Below are 17390 nucleotides of genomic sequence, written 5' to 3'. Positions count from 1 at the left end.
TCAGTGCTTGGAACCTACCCTTGGGAGCATCTCCCCTTCCTTGGTGTCCCACTCTTGGAGAGCACTTTGATGCCTGAGGCCAAGATGACCTGGGTGGGGGTGGTCTAGGTGGTGGAATGTCCCTGAGGCCAAGAGACTGCTTCGAGGTGAGGTGACACTGTTATGGTGCTGCCTCCTCAACCTGGGTCAAGACCTGGCTGCAGGGCTGGGCCCTGAGAGTGGTGCTGAATGGTGCCACACCCAGCTGGCAGCTGGCACCAGTGCTGTGCCCCAGGGGTCAGTGCTGGGCACAGGCCTGGTCAGTGTCTTCATTGCTGCTCTGGAGCAGGGCACTGAGTCCAGCAGCAGTGAGTGTGCAGCTGGCACCAAGCTAGGAGCAGTGTGGAGCTGTGGGAGGGTAGCAGAGCCCTGCAGAGGGACCTGGCCAGGCTGCATGGGTGGGCAGAGGCCAAGGGGATGAGACTGAACAAGGCCCAGGGCAGGTTCTGCACTTTGGCCACAACAACCCCAAGCAGCACTTGGGGCTGGGGCCAGAGTGGCTGAGAGCAGGCAGGCAGAGAGGGCCCTGGGGGTGCTGGGGGAGAGGAGCTGAAGCTGAGGCAGCAGTGCCCAGGTGGGCAGCAGAGCCAATGGCATCCTGGGCTGGCTCAGGAGCAGTGTGGGCAGCAGGACAAGGGAGGTTCTTGTGCCCCTGTGCTCAGCACTGCTCAGGCCACCCCTGCAGTGCTGTGTCCAGTTCTGGGCTCCTCCATTGCAGAGATGTTGCAGTACTGGAAGGTGTCCACAGGAGGGCGCCAAAGCTGTGAGGGGCCTGGAGCAGAGCCCTGTGAGGAGAGGCTGAGGGAGCTGGGGGGGTGCAGCCTGCAGCAGAGGAGGCTCAGGGCAGAGCTCATTGCTGTCTGCAGCTGCCTGCAGGGAGGCTGTAGCCAGGTGGGGTTGGGCTCTGCTGCCAGGCAAGCAGCAACAGAAGAAGGGGCCAGAGGCTGAAGCTGTGCCAGGGCAGGTCTAGGCTGGCTGTGAGGAGGAAGTTGTTGTCAGAGAGAGTGATTAGCATTGGAATGGGCTGCCCAGGGAGGTGGTGGAGTGGCTGTGGCTGGAGGTGTTGCAGCCAAGCCTGGCTGGGGCACTGAGTGCCATGGGCTGGGTGCTTGGGCAGGGCTGGATGAGCTTGGAGGGCTCTGCCAACCTGCTTGGCTCTGTGAGTGGATGAAGAAGCCACCAGCAGACGCTTGACTACCTTTATTGGGCCACCAAAGCGTTAAATACAGGCTTGGAGGGGGTTGGGTGGAGAGTTATGGCCAGCTGGGGTTGGGTGGGATGAGAGGAGGAGGTGGGGTGGGGCGGGGGGGTGGGGTGGGGTGGCAGCCATGGGGACATTAACAGTGGTGGCAAGGTTGGTGGAGGTCCCCAAAGCTTCATCCCTCAACGGCTGTAGCCAAACTCGTCTGCGTCGTCGGCGCGGAAGTCGCCGTAGCGCCACAGGTTGAGCTGGAGGAGAAGGTGGAGGAGGAGGAAGAGGAGGTCACACTCTTGGGTCACCACCCCCAAAAGGACTGAGTTGTGTGTGTGGGGGGGGGAACATCCCAAAAGTATCCCCAGGGATCGGTAGGGTTAGGTCTGGGATTGTCTCCCAGACGATGGAATGCCATAGCCAGGATCACTTTGGAGAGGGTGGAACTGCATCCAACATCTCCTTGGAGATGGAGGCCACATCTTAGGTCACACTTCCCCCCCAGGTCCTCCCCTCAAGAAGAAATCAACTGGGGGCAGACACATCCCAAAAGTATCCCCAGGGATTGGTAGGGTTAGGTCTGGGATTGTCTCCCAGACGATGGAATGCCATAGCCAGGATCACTTTGGAGAGGGCGGAACCGCATCCAACATCTCCTTGGAGATGGAGGAGGTCACATCTTAGGTCACACTTCCCCCCCCAGCCCTCCCCTCAAGAAGAAATCAACTGGGGGCAGACACATCCCAAAAGCATCCCCAGGGATGGAGTAGGATGGATCCAGCACCTCCCTCAAGGCCAAAGGGACTGCAGCAGGGAGCCCCCCCAAAGAAGGTCCCTGCTGCCCCAGCCCATAACTCACCCGCGCGCTCTTGGCTGTCTCCTGCGCGTTCAGGTACTCTGTGATCTGGGGTGGGGACACCCAGCAGAGCCCAGTGTCACCCACCAGCACCCTCTGTGACCCATCACCACCCACCAGCACCCACCAGCACCCTCTGTGAACCATCAGCACCCATCATCACCCACCAGCACCCTCTGTGACCCATCACCACCCACCATCACCCATCACCACCCATCATCACCACCCATCATCACCCTCCATGAACCATCATGACCTAACACCACCCACCATCACCCTCCATGACCCAACATCACCCATTAGCACTCTCTGACACCCATCACCACCCCATCATCACCCATCATTCCCCTCTATGACCCATCACCACCCTCTATTACCCATCACCACCCACCATCACCCACTGCAATCCATCACCATCCTCCATCACCCTCCATGACCCATCACCATCCACCATCACCCTCCTTGAACCATCATCACCCACCATCACCTTCTATGAACCACCATCACCCTCCATGGCCCAGCATGCCCCATTACCATCCACCATCACTCATCAGCACCCACCATGCCCCATCACCATCCACCATCACTCAACAGCACCCACCATGACCCATCACCATCACTTATCAGCACCCACCATGCCCCACCATGCCCCATCACCACCCACCATCACTCAACAGCACCCACCATGTCCCACCATGCCCCATCACCATCCACCATCACTCATCAGCACCCACCATGACCCACCATGACCCATCACCACCCACCATCACTCAACAGCACCCACCATGCCCCATCACCATCCACCATCACTCAACAGCACCCACCATGCCCCATCACCACCCACCATCACTCATCAGCACCCACCATGCCCCACCATGCCCCATCACCATCCCCCATCCCCCACCACCACCTACCACTTTCTGGAACTGCTTCTCCTTGCGCACCTCCACCATGACCAAGCCTTCCTTGACCAAGCCCAAGCCGACGTCGCTCTTGGAGTCAGCAAACTGGAGGGTGACGTGGGGACAGCCTGGCCCCAGGTGTTCCACGTTGAGCAGGCACTGGGTGTTCTGGATGTCCCTCACCACGCTGTCCACCGCGTCTGCCCTGGCGTCCTCCTGCGGCACCCAACGGCATGGGGTTGGGCCCTGAGCTCCTAGCAAGGAGCTGGAAGAGCATCACACCCTAAAGCTTCTTGGTGGGCTCCATACTTACGTCTTGGGGCACCTGGATGAAGGCAAACTTGTACTCGGTGGCCTGGGCTGGCAGGACCCTGGTGCTGAAGGCTGGGGGCAAGGCGGCCAAGCGGGTGGAGGGTAAGATCTCCTTCTGCGGGGGCAGAGAGAAGGGCACCCAGTGGTGATGGGCACCTCCTGAGGGGCATGGGGGAGGGAGGGGTGCATGGAGGGATGGAGGCATGGATGGATAGAAGGGTGGAGGGAGGGAGGGGTGGGTGGATGGATAGAAAGGTGGAGGGAGGGAGGGATGGAGGGAGGGATGGATGGAGAGAAAGGTGGAGGGAGGGATGAGTGGATGGGTGGAGGCATGGATGGATGGATGGAGAGAAAGGTGGAGGGAGGGATGAGTGGATGGGTGGAGGCATGGATGGATGGATGGATAGAAAGGTGGAGGGAGGGATGAGTGGATGGGTGGAGGCATGGATGGATGGATGGATGGATAGAAAGGTGGAGGGAAGGATAGATGGATGGAGGGAGGAATGAGCAGAGGGATAGGTGAATGGAGGGAGGGATGGATGGAGGTAGAGATGGATGGATGGATGGATGGATGGATGGATGGATGGATGGAGGGGTGGAGGGGTGGAGGGAGGGAAGGATGAATGGAAGGATGGAGGGAGAGTTGGAGGGAGGGATAGGTGGGTGGAGGGAAGGAGGGGTGGATGGAGGGAAGGAGGGAGGGTGGCTGGGGGGAAGGAGGGGTGGCTGGAGGGAAGGAGGGGTGGATGGAGGGAAGGAGGGAGGGACGGAGGGAAGGAGGGTGGCTGGGGGGAAGGAGGGGTGGCTGCAGGGAAGAAGGGAGGGTGGCTGGAGGGAAGGAGGGGTGGATGGAGGGAAGGAGGGAGGGATGGAGGGAAGGAGGGAGGGTGGATGGAGGGAAGGAGGGAGGGTGGATGGGGGGAAGGAGGGAGGGTGGCTGGGGGGAAGGAGGGGTGGCTGGAGGGAAGGAGGGAGGGTGGCTGGGGGGAAGGAGGGGTGGATGGAGGGAAGGAGGGAGGGTGGCTGGAGGGAAGGAGGGAGGGTGGCTGGAGGGAAGGAGGGGTGGATGGAGGGAAGGAGGGAGGGTGGCTGGGGGGAAGGAGGGGTGGATGGAGGGAAGGAGGGAGGGTGGCTGGAGGGAAGGAGGGAGGGTGGCTGGGGGGAAGGAGGGGTGGCTGGGGGGAAGGAGGGGTGGATGGAGGGAAGGAGGGAGGGTGGCTGGGGGGAAGGAGGGAGGGTGGCTGGAGGGAAGGAGGGGTGGCTGGGGGGAAGGAGGGGTGGATGGAGGGAAGGAGGGAGGGTGGCTGGGGGGAAGGAGGGAGGGTGGCTGGGGGGAAGGAGGGGTGGCTGGGGGGAAGGAGGGGTGTGTGCCCGCGGAGATGCTGCCCACTCACATTGCCGTAGTCAATGTAGAAGATGTGAACTTTGGAGGCCGACTCCACCTTCTCCACCCTGGCTCGGTACCTTCGGACAAGGTAGCAGACAGAGCTCTCAGCCCAAAAGCACATCGAGGTGTGGCCTTCACCACCACCCCCCTGCACCCTTCAGGAGCGGTGCTGAGGCAGTGCAGGACCTCCTCATCCTCACCATTCTCCATCCACAAACTTGGCGATGCAGAAGTCTCCGCGCCGGGGGGCGTAGGAGCCCTCGACGGGCGGGTGGCTGCCCACCTCGGTACGCATGTTCTCCATCAGCTTCTCCAGCTGAGCTCCTGGCCAGGAGAAAAGGTGGATCCAGGACCTGCTGCTGGATCTCAGCAGCTTCAGCAGGCCTCCTCCTCGAAGGTCCACCCTACCTGTCTCCACGTCCTGCACGTAGAAGTGGAGGTCGTCTGTGATCTCCGTCACGAAGACAGGCTTGTAGTTGGCTGTGCGCTCCTTCTCCTCCAGCACCTGCACCACCTCCTCCACTGGGGTCTCCTCGTAGTGGGACCATACCTGGAGGGGGCCAGTGGGACACCCTGGGTTGGTCAAAGGACCTCAAGGCTGTGATTGATGCCATCAGCAAGGTGGCACCCAGCAGATGGTCTCCAGAAAGCTGCTGTCGCGGTCCATGGGCCTCGGGTGGGGACATGCCTTGGGGTGGGGACATCTCTTGGGGTGGAGAAATCCCTTGGGGTGGAGACATCTCTTGGGGTGGAGAAATCCCTTGGGGTGGAGACATCTCTTGGGGTGGAGACATCCTTCAAGGTGGGACATCTCTGGGGGGGCTGACATCTCTTGGGGTGGGGACATGTCTAGGGGTGGAGACATCTCTTGGGGTAGAAATAATCCTAAAGGTGGAGACATCTCTAGGGGTGGAGACAACCCTCAGGGGGGAGACAACTCTAGGGGTGGAGATATCCTTCAAGGTGGAGACATCCCAAGGGGGGGAGACAACCTTCAAGGTGGAGACATCCCAAGGGGTGGAGACAACCCTCAGGGAGGAGACAACCCTCAGGGAGGAGACATCCCTCAAGGTGGAGACATCTCTAGGGGCAGGGACATCTCTAGACATGGGGACAACCCTCAGGGTGGAGACATCTCTTGGAGTTGAGACATCCTTCAAGGTGGGACATCTCCAGGGGCAGAGACACCTCTAGATACGGAGACAACCCTCAGGGTGGAGACATCTCTTAGGGTGGGACATGTCCAGGGGCAGAGACACCTCCAGACATGGAGACAACCCTCAGGGTGGAGACATCTCTTAGGGTGGGACATGTCCAGGGGCAGAGACACCTCCAGACATGGAGACAACCCTCAGGGTGGAGACATCTCTTAGGGTGGGACATGTCCAGGGGCAGAGACACCTCCAGACATGGAGACAACCCTCAGGGTGGAGACATCTCTTAGGGTGGGACATCTCCAGGGGCAGAGACACCTCCAGACATGGAGACAACCCTCAGGGTGGAGACATCTCTTAGGGTGGGACATGTCCAGGGGCAGAGACACCTCCAGACATGGAGACAACCCTCAGGGTGGAGACATCTCTTAGGGTGGGACATGTCCAGGGGCAGAGACACCTCCAGACATGGAGACAACCCTCAGGGTGGAGACATCTCTTAAGCTGGGACATCTCCAGGGGCAGAGACATCTCTAGACATGGAGACAACCCTCACAGAGGAGACATCTCTTAGGGTGGGACATCTCCAGGGGCAGAGACATCTCTAGACATGGAGACAACCCTCACAGAGGAGACATCTCTTAGGGTGGGCCATCTCCAGGGTCAGAGACACCTCTAAACATGGGGACAACCCTCAGGGTGGAGACATCTCAGGGTGAGACATGTCTTAGGGTGGGACATCTCTTGGGGCAGAGACACCTCCAGACATGGAGACAACCTTCAGGGTGGAGACATCTCTTAGGGTGGGACATGTCCAGGGGCAGAGACACCTCTAGACGTGGAGACAACCCTCAGGGGGGAGCGGAGACATCCCTCCAAGTGGGCCACCTCTCTGAGCGGTGCCATCTCTTGGCATGGGGGTCAGCCCTCAAAGGATGGGAGCCCATCCTGCTAGGTGCCACCTTCTCCTTCTTCTGCTTGGCAGCCTCCTCTGCAGCCAGCAGGGCCTTGTAGTAGGAGCTCCTCTCGGCGGTGAAGTGGACCTTGGAGAGGGCCTGTTCCACCAGCGCCACCGACAGGTTGACCCCCTCGATGTGCAGCCAGCCGATGAAGTTGCCAGCCTTGTCCATGCTCTCCACCTCCACCTCCACCTGTGGGCAAGCAGCAGGGGAGGGCATCAGCAGCCTGGCAACCTTCAGAGCGGGGTGAGGACCCATCCCTGCCCTCCTCTGCCCATCCTCATCATCATCATCTCCGGCTTCAGGGTTGAGCGCTCCCAAGCCTCGCCCGGACGCACAAAGGAGATCTGGATGTGGCAGAGCAGGTGGGTGGGTGTGGGGTGGGCAAGCCTGGCACACAACTCTGCTCTGTGGGCATCAAAATTGGCTCCATGGGCACCTAGGTCTGCTCTATGGGCACCAAAATCTGCTCCATGGGCACCAAAATCTGCTCCACCAGCACCCAACTCTGCCCATGCAAGTCAGCTCCATGGGTACACAACTCTGCTCCATGGGCACACAACTCTGCTCCATGGGCACACAACTTTGCTCCACCAGCACCCAACTCTGCTCCATAGGCATGCAAGTCAGCTCCATGGGCACACAACTCTGCTCCATGGGCACACAACTTTGCTCCACCAGCACCCAACTCTGCTCCATGGGCATGCAAGTCAGCTCCATGGGCACACAACTCTGCTCCACCAGCATCCAACTCTGCTCCATGGGCACCCAACTCTGCTCCATGGGCATGCAAGTCAGCTTCATGGGCACACAGATCTGCTCCATGGGCACACAACTCTGCTCCATGGGCACATAGATGTGGTCCATGGGCACACAACTCAGCTCCATGGGCACACAACTCTGCTCCGTGGTTCTTGTCACCAGTGCCACCACTCGTGCCAGGTCTCAGCCTTGAGGTTGATTTGGGGAGGGGAAGACAATGGGGGGAGGGGGAGACAATGGGGGGAGGGAGGCAATACTGGGGGGGGGCTGCACTATTGAGGGGGATCTCCACATGCCGAGACAGGGGTGGGGGCTGTCAGGGGGAGCACGGAGCCACAACATCCCCCCCCCCCCCCCCAAGTGACCCCAAAGCCAAGTCTGTCCTTGTCACCAGTGCCACAACTTGTGCCAGGTCTCAGCCTTGAGGTTGATTTTGGGGAGGGGGGAGGCAATAATGACTTATTAAAGCCATCAAATAGATTTGGTTGGGGGTAGAAAGAGGTTGAGTAGTGATGGGAGAGGAGTTTGAAACCCTGTAGTAGAATCTGGGAGGGGGCACACACCTTTAACCCCCCCTCATTAAAACAGGAGGAAGAGGAGGAGGAAGCTTATTAAAGCCATCAGAGATTGAGTTTGGGGGTATGAAGATGTTGAGTGATGCTGCGAGAGGAGTTCAAACCTCAGTGGTCGAATCTGGGGTGGGGGATTTTGGGTTGGGGGGGACACACCTTTTAACCCCCTCCCCATATTAAACTATGTGGAAGAAGAGGAGGAAGCTTGGAGGAAGAGGAGGAGGAAGCTTATCAAAGCAATCAGAGGTTGAGAGATGGAGTTGGGGGTATGAAGATGTTGAGTGATGATGGGAGAGGAATTTGAACCCCTGTGATGGAATTTGGGGGGGGGGCACACACCTTTAACCCCCTCCCCCCATTAAAACAGGAGGAAGAGGAGGAGGAAGAAGCTTATTAAAGCCATCAGAGGTTGAGTTTGGGGGTATGAAGAGGTCGAGGGGTGATGGGAGAAGAGTTTGAACCCCTGTGGTGGAATCTGGGTGGGGGGGGCACACACCTTTAACAACCCCCTCCCCTCACTAAAACAGGAGGAAGAGGAGGAGGAGGAAGCTTATTAAAGCCATCAGAGACTGAGTTGGGGGTAATGAAGATGCTGAGTGATGATGGGAGAGGAGTCCCTGTAGTAGAATTTGGGGGGGGCACACACCTTTAACACCCCCCTCATTAAAACAGGAGGAAGAGGAGGAGGAGGAAGCTTATTAAAGCCATCAGAGGTTCAGCTGGGGGTCTGAAGATGCTGAGTGATGCTGCGAGAGGAGTTCAAACCTCAGTGGTCGCCTTTGGGGGGTGGTGGAATTTGGGGGGGGGGGTGGGGTGGGGAGGGAGGTTTGCAAGAGGGCTGCGCGTTGTGGGGGGGTTAAGCTTTGAAGCGGGGGGGTGCTGGGTGCTGAGCATCGCGATGCGTCAGCAATTCCTCGGCGCTGGCAAGTGAAGGACAAAAGGATGCGAGAGCCGCCTGCGCGGCTGCTGCTGCCGCTGCCGCCGCCGCTCCTCCGCTGCCGCTCTCGCAGCGCTCCGCGCCCCGCGGAACATTTCCGCGGGGTGTCTCCCCCCTCCCCCCCACCCCCCTCCCACACACCCCCTTCCTCCTTACCGCTGACTTCCCTTAGCATCACCAACCCCCATCCCCCTCCCTCTCTCCGCTGCTTCAACCCTTTCCGACGGACCATGCCCGGCGACATCACTGCCGCCGCCGCCGCCGCCGCCACCGCCACCGTCACCACCGGCACCAGCGACAAACCCCCCCGCTGCTGAAAACAAGAGGAGGAGGAGGAGGAGGAGAAGAGGAGGAGGAGGAGGAGGCGAGAGATCCGCGGGACGCGCAAAACAACGCGGGAAGAAGAAGAAGACGAAGAAAAAAAACCTCCCCCCCCCCCAAAAAAAAACCCCAACCCCAAAAACCAACCAACGACCGAAAAAAAACCCCCCCTCGACCAAAACGGAGAGGAGAGAGGGGGGGGGGGGGGAGGAGGGGGTTTGGATTTGGGGACCCCCCCCCTTAGCTTCTTTAAACCTCCCCCCCCCCCTTTCCTCTCCCCCCTTCCTTCCTCCCTCCCTCCCTCCCTCCCCTTCCCCTTTAACCTTAACCTCAATCCTAAAATCCCACCTTGGACCCCCCCCCCCCTCTTCAATTCCCTTCCCCCCTTTTAATTCCCTGCGCTAAAGAAAAAGGGGGGCGAGGAGGAGGAGGGGAGTGAGGGGAGGGGAGGAAGAGGCTTGGTTCGCTCCGCGTTCTCTCCGCGGGTTTTCTTTTCTTGTGCGGTGGGGTTGGGGGGGGTTATTATTTTTTGGGGGGGGGTTAGCGATTCGGAGGTGGGAGATTGGTTGCTTTTTTACCTGCTTTTCTCGGGGTGGCTTTGGGGTTTTTTTTTTTGGTTGCCCTTTGGGGGCTATTTTTAGAGCCCATTTTTTTTGCAGCCTTAATTTGATTCCTTTCCTCCCCCCCCCCCCCCCTTCCAATCCTCTTCTCTCTCTCCCCCCTCGACTCCGTTTTTATTTTCCTTATTTTTTTCCCTTCCTTTTCCTTCTAATTTTTCAACCTTTTCTTGCCTTTTAACCACCTTCCCCCCCCCCCCCGCTTTATTTTCATCTTTAATCTTTATTTTTTCCTCCTTTTTTCCTCCCTCCTCCTTTTTCTTCCCCTTTTCCTTTGATTTTTTCTTTTCCCTTTTCATTTTTCTTTCCCTTTTTATTTTTTCCCTTTCCCTTTTCATTTCTCCTCTCTTTTCATTTTTCTTTCCCCTTTTCACTTTTCTTCTCCCTTTTATTTTTTCTTTCTCCTTTTCATTTTTCTTTCTCCTTTTCATTTTTCTTCCTTTTCATTTTTTCTTCTCCCTCTTCGTTTTTCTTTCCCCCTTTTTTTTTCTCCTTCTCCCTTTTCCTTTTTCTTCTCCCTTTTTTTTCTTTCCCCTTTCATTTTTTCTTCTCCCTTTTCATTTTTCTTCCCCTTTTAATTTTCTTCTCCCTTTTCATTTTTCTTCTCCCTTTCCCTTTTCATTTTTTCTTCTCCCTTTCCATTTTCCTTTCCCTTTTTCATTTTCCTTTCCCCTTTTCATTTTCCTTTCCCCTTTAAATTTTCCTTCTGCCTTTCCATTTTCCTTTCCCTTTTTCCTTTTCATTTTTTCTTTCCCCTTTCCCTTTTTCCTTCCCCCTTTCCATTTTCATCTTTTCTTCTCCCTTTTCATTTTTCTTTCCCCTTTTCTTCTTCTCCCTTTCCTTCTTTTCTTCTCCCTTTCCATTTTCCTTTCCCCCCTCCATTTTCCCTCTTTAATTTGATTCTCCCTTTACTTTTACCTCCATTTCCCTTCTTAGTTCCCTTTATCCCCCCTCTATTTCAACCCCCCCTTTATTTTTAGCCCCCTTTTATTTCAATTAATTTTCCCTTTTGCTAATTTTCCCCTTTTAATTTCCCCTTTTATTTCTCCTTTATTTTCTCCTCCCTCCGTTTTCTTTCCCCTTCATTTTATCCCTTCACTTCCTTCTCCCTCCCTTTTACCCCCCCTTTTATTTTCTCTTCTCTTCCTTTTACTTCCCCTTCATTTTATTTCCCCTTTGATTTTCTCTTCCCTCCCTTTTACTTCCCCTTTATTTCATTTCCCCTTTCATTCTCTTCCCCCTTTACTCCCATTTCCCCCTTCCCCCCCCATTTCCAGCCTCCTTTATCCCCATTCCTCCCTTATTTTTATTTCCCCTCTTTTCCTTCCCTTTCTTTTTCCCCCTCCCCCCCTATTCTTGCAACTTTTCTCCCCCCTTTATTTCGAATCACCTTTCCCCTCACCCCTTTATTTTCTCTCTCCTCTCCCTTTCAGTCTCTTTCCCCCTCTATTTCAGTCTCTTTCCCCCTCTATTTCACTCCCTTTCCCCCTCTATTTCACTCCCTTTTCCTTCCCCCCCTTCTTTTATCCCCCTTTCATTTTCTTTCCCCTCTCTCTTCTATTTCTCCCCTTCATTTGCTTTTGCTTTCCCTTTTCTTTCCCCTTTATTTCCTTTCCCTTTTACTTCTCCCCCCCTTTTCATTTTCATCTCCTTTCCCCTTCTACTTCCCCTTCTATTCCCTTTTCCCCCTTATTTTAGTTCCCCTCTTCCACTGGAGTTTCCTTTCCCTTCCCCTTTAATTCCTGCCTATTTCCCCCTTCTTTCCCCTTTTTTCCTTCCCCCTTTCCCCCTTTTTTCAGCTCCTTTTCCACCACTTCTTTTTCATTCCAATTCCCATCCTTTAATCCCCTTTTTCTCCTTTCATTTCCTCTCCCGACCCCATCCCACCCCAACTTTACAACTTTAACCCTTATTTCCTCCCCCCTTTTTCTCCCCTCCCCCTCCCTCCCCTCCTCCCCAGCCCCCTCCAAATCCCTCCCCTCCCTCCCCCCCCCCCCCCCAGCCATGCTGGTCCCTGCTGCCCCCCCGGCTCTGCCCCACGGCCGGAGCTGCCACCCCAGGTGCCCGGCGGGGCTGACAGCTCCGGGGGGTTGCGGGGCCCCTGCTTAGCGGTGGTGCCCCCCCCACACCCTCCCCCCCCCCCTAATTTTTGTCCCTGACACCCCCAAATCTCTCCCCCCCCCTCCCCTTTTATACCTCCTCCCCTGCAGCCTCCAGGAGCCATTTTCTCTCTTTTTTTTTTTTTTCCTTTTTGGCCTCATTTTGATACTGAACCAAACCCCCCCCCCCTTTGCCCCCCCCCCCAAACTTTCAACCCCCCCCCTCAGGTAGGTGCCACTTTAATTTCTTTTACTTTATTGGGGGGGGGAGGTTTCCTTCCATCCTTCCCCCATCACCTACTGTTGGTTTTTTAAAGGGGGGGGGGGGGGGAAGGCCTTGTCCTAACCCCTTTTTTCTTCTCATCCTCGGTGACCCCCCCCAAAAAAAAACCTCCTAAAACCATCCTCCCCCCCCCTTAAAACCAGCCCAACCCCTCCAAAAACCAACCCCTCTCCCAAAAACCAACCCCTTCCCCTCTTGAAACCAACTCCCACCCCCCCAAAAATCACCTTCTCGACCCCAAAATCAACCTCCCCACCCCCAAAACGCACCCCCGTTGCCCCCCCTCTTAAAACCAGCCTAACGCCTCCAATAACCAACCCCCCCTCCAGAAAACCAACTCCCCCTCCCAAAAACCAACCCCTCTCCCAAAAACCAACCCCTTCCCCTCTTGAAACCAACTCCCCCCCCCCCAAAAAAAACACCTTCTCGACCCCAAAATCAACTTCCCCACCCCCAAAACCCACCCCCGCGGCCCCCCCGTCTCTTAAAACCCCTCCAAAAACCAACCCCCCCCAAAACCCAACCTCCCCCACCCCCAAAACCCACCTTCCTGACTCCAAACCCAACTTCTCTACCTTCAAAACCCAACCTCCCCCCACCCCCCCCCATCACCACCCTCTCCCCCCCCCCCCTTTGACCAAGCCGGGACCAGTCCGAAGGTGGCGGCGGCGGTGCTGGTGCTCCCCGGCGGCGCCGGAGGTTGATGGTTGGTGGTTGGTGGTCGTGGTGTGGGGGGGTGTGTGTGTGGGACACACACACGTAGGCAACACAGGACCCCCCCTCCCCCCTCCCCAAAACTCCTTCTTCCTTCTCCATACCCCCTCCTCCTCCCTCTCCCCCCACCCCCTCCCCAAAACTCCAACCAACCCCCAACCCCAAACCTCCCCCAGATGATGGTGAATGATGATCGTGCCACACCATGAAGCTCTTGTGGCAGGTAACTCTGCACCACCACCACCACCAGCAGCAGCAGCAGCAGCAGCAGCAGCAGTATCACCACTACGACCATCACCATCATCACCATCACCACCACCACCACCACCACCATCAACCTTGGCCGAGTCGTCACCGCGCCTGGAGGGCAGCTTTGGTTTCCTACTTAACGGTTCACGCTTGGATCTTCTACGTGGCCGCCGCCTCGCCGGGCCCTCAGAGCTGCCCTTCCGTCTGCTCCTGCACCAACCAGTTCAGCAAGGTGGTGTGTAACCGGCGCGGCCTGGCCGAGGTGCCCCCGGGCATCCCCTCCAACACTCGGTACCTCAACTTGATGGAGAACAACATCCAGCTGATCCAGGCGGATACCTTCCGCCACCTGCATCACTTGGAGGTCCTCCAGTTAGGGAGGAACTCCATCAGGCAGATCGAGGTGGGGGCCTTCAACGGCCTGGCCAGCCTCAACACCTTGGAGCTCTTTGACAACTGGCTGACCGTCATCCCCAGCGGCGCTTTCGAGTACCTCTCCAAGCTGAGGGAGCTGTGGCTGAGGAACAACCCCATCGAGAGCATCCCCTCCTACGCTTTCAACCGGGTGCCCTCCCTCATGAGGTTGGACCTGGGGGAGCTGAAGAAGCTGGAGTACATCTCGGAAGGGGCCTTCGAAGGGCTGTACAACCTCAAGTATTTGAACCTGGGGATGTGTAACATCAAGGACATGCCCAACCTGACCCCTTTGGTGGGCTTGGAGGAGCTGGAGATGTCCGGGAATCACTTCCCCGAGATCAAACCCGGCTCCTTCCACGGGCTCAAGTCCCTCAAGAAGCTCTGGATCATGAACTCCCAAATCAACCTGATCGAGAGGAACGCCTTCGACGACCTGACGGCCCTGGTGGAGCTCAACCTGGCCCACAACAACCTTTCCTCTTTACCCCACGACCTCTTCGCTCCCTTGAGGTACTTGGTGGAGCTCCACCTCCACCACAACCCCTGGGACTGCGACTGCGACATCCTGTGGTTGTCCTGGTGGCTGCGGGAGTACATCCCCACCAACTCCACCTGCTGCGGGCGCTGCCACGCCCCGCTGCACATGAGGGGCAGGTTCTTGGTGGAGGTGGACCAAACCTCCTTCCAGTGCTCGGCGCCCTTCATCATGGACTCCCCCATGGACCTCAACATCTCCGAGGGGAGGGTGGCCGAGCTCAAGTGTCGAACTCCTTCCATGTCCTCGGTTAGGTGGTTGCTGCCTAACGGGACGGTGTTGAGCCACGCTTCCAACCACCCCAGGATCTCCGTCCTCAACGACGGCACCTTGAACTTCTCCCACGTCCTGCTGACCGACACCGGCCTCTACACCTGCATGGTGACCAACGTGGCCGGCAACTCCAACGCCTCGGCTTACCTCAACGTGAGCACCGCCGAGCTCAACACTTCCAACTACAGCTTCTTCACCACCGTCACGGTGGAGACCACCGAGATCTCCCCGGAGGAGATCTCGCCCAAGTTCATCAAACCGGTTCCCACCACCTCCACCGGTTACCAACCGGCCTACACCACCACCACCACCGTTCTGGTCCAAACCACCAGGACCCCTAAACAAGTCGTCGTCCCTACGGCCGACTCGACCGACAAGATGCAAACCAGCTTGGACGAGGTGATGAAGACCACCAAGATCATCATCGGCTGCTTCGTGGCGGTCACCCTCCTAGCCGCCGCCATGCTGATCGTCTTCTACAAGCTACGCAAGCGGCACCAACAGCGCAGCACCGTCACGGCCGCCAGGACGGTGGAGATCATCCAGGTGGATGAGGACATCCCACCCGCGGCCGCCGCCAACACCACCAACGCCTCCACCGCGGCGGCGGCGGCGAGCGCCGGCGGTGGCGGTAGCTCAGGTGAGGTGTTGACCACCATCCATGACCACATGAACTTCAACACCTACAAAGCGGGGGGCCACGGGGCTCACTGGACAGAGAACAGTTTGGGCAACTCTTTGCACCCCCCCGGGACAACGTTGGCTGAGCCCCCTTATATAATCCAAACCCACCCCAAGGACAAGGTGCAGGAGACCCAAATATGATGACTTGATTTTAGGGTTGTTATATTCCTTTCTTTTTTGGGGAGGGTGGGGGGGTGAGGGTGGTAGGGGTGGGGAGGGTGGGGGAGGGATTTTGGTCTTCTCTTTTTGGGTTTGTTTTTTTTTTTGGGTTGATTTTTGCCTCTCCCTTCCCCCCCTCCCCCTCCCCCCCTCCTCAAACCTTGACTCCTTCCCCTCCAAATGCAATAGAAAGATGAAGAAGACAAAAAAAAAAAGAGATGAAAAAAGGAGGGGGGGAAATGGTTTAAAAAAAAAGAATAATAATAGACAATAACTTTTGTACAGAGCTGGTTTTGGATTTTTTTTTGGGGGGGAGGGGGTTTGGGGAGGGTCAGAGGTTATTTTTTGGGGGGGGAGAGGGAAGGTATAACTTTGGTTGGTTGGTTTTGTTTGGATGTGTTTCTTGTACCTGATGGGTTGAGAGAGAGCAGCAAATCCTGGCAAAGCCTCAACCCTTACCCCCCTTGGAAATTAACTGCTCTGCTCCATAGTCCAGAAGCAAGCCCCAAACCACCCAAAATAACCCCAAATCCCAAGAAATTGTCCCCAGGCCCCAAGGGATTGTCCTAAAAGGTCAAGGAATTGTCCCTAAATGCCAAGAAATTGGCCCAAACGCCAAGAAATTGGCCCAAAAGGGAAAGAAATTGGCCCAAAAGGGCAAGAAATTATCCACAACCCCCAAGGAATTGCTCCAAACCTCCAAGAAATTGGCTTAAACACCAAGAAATTGGCCTAAAAGGTCAAGGAATTGCCCTAAGAGGTCAAGGAATTGTCCCCAACCTCCAAGAAATTGGCCCAAAAGGTCAAGGAATAATCCTAAAAGGTCAAGGAATTGTCCCCAAATGCCAAGGAATTGGCCCAAAAGGTCAAGGAATTATCCTAAAAGGTCAAGGAATTGTCCCCAACCTCCAAGAAATTGTCCCAAGCCACAAGAAATTGTCCCAAAAGGTCAAGGAATTGTCCCCAAAAAATTGTCCCTAAAGGTCAAGGAATTGCCCCAAAAGGTCAAGGAATTACTCTAAAAGGTCAAGGAATTGTCCCCAACCTGCAGGAAATTGCTCCAAACCCCAAGAAATTGTCCCAAAAGGTAAATAAATTGTCCCCAAATGTCAAGGAATTGTCCCAAACACCCAAGAAACAGTCCCAAACCTCAAGAAATTGCCCCTAAAGATCAAGGAATTGTCCCAAACCCCAAGAAATTGCCCCAAAGAGTAAAGTAATTGTTGCAAAAGGTCAAGGAATTGCCCTAAAAGGTCAAGAAATTGCCCCAAACCCCAAGAAATTGTCCCCAGACCCTAAGAAATTGTCCCCAACCCCAAGAAATTGTCCCAAAAGGTCAAGGAATTGTCCTAAAAGGTCAAGGAATTGTCCCCAAACCCCAATAAATTGTCCCAGAAGGCCAAGGAATTGCCCCAATCCCCCCCAAATTGCCTCAAAACTCCAAAGAACTTCCCCAATGCTTCAAGAAATTGCCCCAAACCCCAAGAAACTACCCCAAAACCTCAAGAAATAGCCCCCAAAAGCCAACAAATTACTCCCAAATCAACAAAACAAGCCCCAAAACCCAACAAATTGCCACCAAACCCTCCAAAAATCCCCCACACTTGAAGAACTTGCCCCAAACCCCAAGAAATTGCCCCAAACTTTCAAGAGTTAACCCCAAAACCTCAAGAAATTGCCTCAAACTTTGCAAAATGATCTCAAAATGAACAAAATAAGCTCTAAAATTCAAGGAATTGACTTCAAACCCCAAGAAATTGCTCCAAACATTGATGAGTTAACCCCAAAACCTCAAGAAATTGCCCCCAAACCCCAAGAAATTGCCCCAAACCTTACAAAATGATCACAAAATGGACAAAATAAGCTCCAAAATTAAAGAAATTGCCCCTAAACCCCAAGGAATTGCCCCAAAACCTCAAGAAATTGACCCCAAACACCAAGAATTAACACCAAAACCTCAAGAAATT

The 17390-nt window shown here is 55.8% G+C and overlaps 2 protein-coding genes across 2 annotated transcripts; one reads left to right on the top strand and one right to left on the bottom strand.

Annotated features, from left to right (window-relative positions):
- Window positions 1-1224: 1224 nt before the first annotated feature.
- Window positions 1225-9331, bottom strand: LOC135175009 (staphylococcal nuclease domain-containing protein 1-like). Its single transcript, XM_064142805.1, has 9 exons — window positions 9302-9331; window positions 6805-6993; window positions 5097-5238; window positions 4889-5012; window positions 4696-4765; window positions 3303-3416; window positions 3002-3205; window positions 2091-2135; window positions 1225-1488 (listed from the first exon to the last, which is right to left on the bottom strand). Exons 1-9 carry the CDS (start codon window positions 9314-9316, stop codon window positions 1423-1425), a joined length of 969 nt encoding a protein of 322 aa, XP_063998875.1. The 5' UTR covers window positions 9317-9331; the 3' UTR covers window positions 1225-1422.
- A 3798-nt stretch (window positions 9332-13129) lies between these two features.
- On the top strand, window positions 13130-15709 carry LOC135175008 (leucine-rich repeat-containing protein 4-like). The gene has a single exon (XM_064142803.1). The coding sequence runs from the start codon at window positions 13312-13314 to the stop codon at window positions 15403-15405; it is 2094 nt and encodes a 697-aa protein (XP_063998873.1). The 5' UTR covers window positions 13130-13311; the 3' UTR covers window positions 15406-15709.
- Window positions 15710-17390: the final 1681 nt, after the last annotated feature.

This window comes from Pogoniulus pusillus, chromosome 4 (genome assembly GCF_015220805.1).
Source record: "Pogoniulus pusillus isolate bPogPus1 chromosome 4, bPogPus1.pri, whole genome shotgun sequence".
Classification (NCBI taxonomy): domain Eukaryota; kingdom Metazoa; phylum Chordata; class Aves; order Piciformes; family Lybiidae; genus Pogoniulus; species Pogoniulus pusillus.
The sequence above is the reverse complement of the archived record's forward strand: the minus strand, read 5'-3'. Positions and strand labels throughout refer to the sequence as shown.

What these genes read in the sequence shown, in the direction of transcription:
- LOC135175008 (XM_064142803.1), top strand. Translation starts at nt 13,312, where the DNA reads ATGAAGCTCTTGTGGCAGGTAACTCTGCACCACCACCACCACCAGCAG.
- LOC135175009 (XM_064142805.1), bottom strand. An exon ending in CCAAGCAGAAGAAGGAGAAG is followed by an intron (nt 5,239 to 6,804) that starts GTGGCACCTAGC and finishes GGCCCCCTCCAG; the next exon opens with GTATGGTCCCACTACGAGGA. An exon ending in TCATCCAGGTGCCCCAAGAC is followed by an intron (nt 3,206 to 3,302) that starts GTAAGTATGGAG and finishes TGGGTGCCGCAG; the next exon opens with GAGGACGCCAGGGCAGACGC.